This window comes from Anastrepha obliqua, chromosome 6, assembly GCF_027943255.1.
Source record: "Anastrepha obliqua isolate idAnaObli1 chromosome 6, idAnaObli1_1.0, whole genome shotgun sequence".
NCBI lineage: Eukaryota > Metazoa > Arthropoda > Insecta > Diptera > Tephritidae > Anastrepha > Anastrepha obliqua.
In genome coordinates, this window is record NC_072897.1 from 26,959,256 (window position 1) to 26,962,487 (window position 3,232).

General features: G+C 34.2%; 1 protein-coding gene across 1 annotated transcript; it reads left to right on the forward strand.

Annotated features, from left to right (window-relative positions):
- Positions 1 to 267: 267 nt before the first annotated feature.
- Positions 268 to 1,581, forward strand: LOC129250258 (uncharacterized). The gene is made up of 2 exons (XM_054889894.1): positions 268 to 355; positions 422 to 1,581. Exons 1-2 carry the CDS (start codon positions 268 to 270, stop codon positions 1,579 to 1,581), a joined length of 1,248 nt encoding a protein of 415 aa, XP_054745869.1.
- The last annotated feature ends 1,651 nt before the right edge of the window (positions 1,582 to 3,232 follow it).

Below are 3,232 nucleotides of genomic sequence, written 5' to 3' on the forward strand. Positions count from 1 at the left end.
TGCTGCCTAAAGTCAAAATTTCTAATTATGGCGGAATTAATTGAATGCAAAAAATCATTTCTTTTGCACATTAACGGATATTTGTACTACAAACACTCAGGTAGAATAGGAGAAACTGCGTATTGGATTTGCCGAAGAAAACCTGAGTGTAATGCTAGAGTGACAACATACGGAGGACCACACAATATCAGAGTTCTGAAGGGACTTGATGAATCGAAACACATCCTTCATGCACCAAACCCCGAAGAAGTCGAAGCGTTAAGAGTCATGAATAGGATCAAACGTAAAGCTATAGAAAATCCTGAAGCTCCTCCAGCTCAAATATTACGAACTGAATTGCGAAACGTTTCACCAGGTAAAAACAAAAAAACGAAATTGCATTCGATTCATAATTACAAAATATGATAACTCTCTCTTTTAGCGGTATTAGCGGAAATGCCAAACAGAATTAATTCCCGAAAAAGTCTTAGTCGTGAAAGATTAAAAGATTTTCCCTCGAACCCGCGAACGCTGAGAGAATTGCAGGATATTCCAGGCTTTTATCAAAATTCATTGAATGGAGATAAATTTCTAATTTACGACTCCTATGAAAATGACGAAGACTCAGAATTTGGGAGAATACTCGTGTTCGCGACGCCTGAAAATTTAAGGCAATTATTCAGGAGCATATTGTGGTTTGCCGACGGAACATTTAAAACTGCGCCAAGTATATTTTTCCAAGTTTTCGCAATTCTCGGAGCAGTTACACAACCGGATTCAAGAGGAAAACCACAAACTATTGGTTTACCTTTTGTCTACGCATTATTAGAAAACAAAGAGCAGAAAGTATACGAAAAAGTATTCTCGGTTGTTTTGCAAGAGGCAGAACGTCTAGGTATCGATATTTCTCTTCCGATTAAAGTGATGACAGATTTTGAGTTGGCTATCATCAATGCTGTAAAAATCGTAATGGGCGAAGACAAGGCACGCTGCTGTTTTTTCCACCTCTGTCAAAACATGTATCGCCATATCCAAAGTGAAGGACTTCAGAAAATGTATTGCGATCCTGAAGATCGATCGGTCAAAGTAGCCACTCATATGATATGTGCCCTTGCTTTCGTCCCACATCAAAACATCGCCCGAGAATTCGAAACCTTAAAAAATGAAATACCGGAGGAAATGCGACCAATTTCAAAATACTTTGACGCTACGTACGTCCGAGGAAAACCTGCAAAAGGCCGACGTAAACAGGTGCATCCTCGCTATGCTCCAGATTTGTGGTGTCAATATGATGCAGTCATTCAACAAACTGCGAGAACGAATAATATATCCGAAGGATGGCACAACAGGCTTCAAGTTGTTATAGGGAAAGATCACCCCAGCTTCCACATTTTTCTTTCCGAGTTGCAGAAAGAGCCATCGGACACAGAAATAATGATGCGACAATTGCAATCAGGACAGCAAGTTAAGAAAAATAAAGATTCCAAGAGGTTGAAACATGAACAGAGAATATTTAACATTGTTTCGAAATATCACGAATATGTTGATAACAATGATATTGTCACATACTTGAAAACTCTAGGATACTATATTCGCATGTGATTGTATACATACAAATTCAGAAATAAACTGAAATCTTGTTTCAAATAATAAAAAATGTACTCGCCCATTCATTGCAAATGTATATGCGATATTTTACAGACGAACGATATTTTGGGAAAAATATTTTATGGGAAAATTTATTGGGAAATTTTTAGTTTGGGAAAAATGGCATTGGGAAAATTATTTTTTGGGAAAAAAAAATTTGGGAAAAAATATTTTATGGGAAAATTTATTGGGAAATTTTTAGTTTGGGAAAAATGGCATTGGGAAAATTATTTTTTGGGAAAAAAAAAATTTGGGAAAAAATTTTTTTGGGAAAGTGATTTTGGGAAAATTGTACCCCAATCGTTATATTTGTGGTGCGACACCTAAATAAATGAATGACTTAGAGAAGTGTAGAAACAAACAAGTAAACTCCAGTAGATTTGAATTTGGTTTATCACCCCTGCATTCTTGGATTCGATTTTTTGAATACTGTATTCATGTTTCTTATAGAATCGAATTTAAAAGGTGGTAAGCACGTTCATCTGAGGAAAAAGCACTTTTAGCTAAGAGAAAGGAATTTGTTCAGAGGGAGTTTAGAGAACAATTAGGCTTGATAGTTGACAAACCGCGATGTGGAGGAAGTGGCAACTCTAATGATGAAATACAGCACGAAAATTTTTCCTTCATTCAACCATATCATCCGAAATCACAGGAATATACAAACACGTTATAGACAGATGTAGTTGTCTCCTACAACGTCTTTCATCTGCTTTTAAAACTAATTCGAATAAATTCAAAATATACGCACTAGACACTGCTAAAATTCTAGTTAGTAAATATTCATGGTATAATTTACCTGCATCAGTTCATAAAGTGCTCATTCATGGGTCGGAGGTAATCGATCATTATTTATTATCAATTGGAGAATTATCAGAGGAGGCAGCTGAATCATGTAATAAATTAGTGAATCAATTCAGACGTGACAATACCAGAAAGCAATCAAGAACTGTAACTAACACGGATCTTTTGCACAGGCTTCTTCTTAATTCCGATCCATTTATATCTAGTCTACGAAAATTACCATGTAAAAAGAAATCTATGATGTCAAGAGAAGTGTTAGATTTATTGAGTTAAGAGTTTTGTATTTCTAAGTACATTAACTTTTTGGGAAGTGAATATTTTATTGTTTTCATAAATAAGAATAAGTTAACTGGCATCAAAGTATACTTTATGCTCATCCTTTCGGAATTTAATGTTTTTTCCTATTATTGTTTATAATTTAAGATTTATGCAAAACTTTAAACGAAACAAAAAAATTTTATATAAAAATATGTGTACCTAATTTTCCTTTGACTTTTTATATTAATTATATATTACTTTATTATATATTATAATTATTATATTTTATATATATTCTTATTATATATATATTACTTTTTATATGTCTTAATATTTTTTTAACAAATAAAATCATTTCTCAACTTAAAAACTTACTAAAAAGTCATTTATCACGCCAAAAGTTCTTATGACCGCTCTTCCTACGCGGCGGGACCACTGTGCATCGGATGGAGGTGTGCCGCCGAAGCAGCGGCGGTCATTTGGCCGAAATTTTGTTTTATGCGTAATTCAGCCATACCAATATTTTCATAATAAAGAGAAATGACAA

Excerpts from the sequence above, each read along its gene's own strand:
- LOC129250258 (XM_054889894.1), top strand. The coding sequence starts at position 268 with ATGAATAGGATCAAACGTAAAGCTATAGAAAATCCTGAAGCTCCTCCA. Across the intron at positions 356-421 it reads ATTGCGAAACGTTTCACCAG|CGGTATTAGCGGAAATGCCA; the intron begins GTAAAAACAAAA and ends TCTCTCTTTTAG.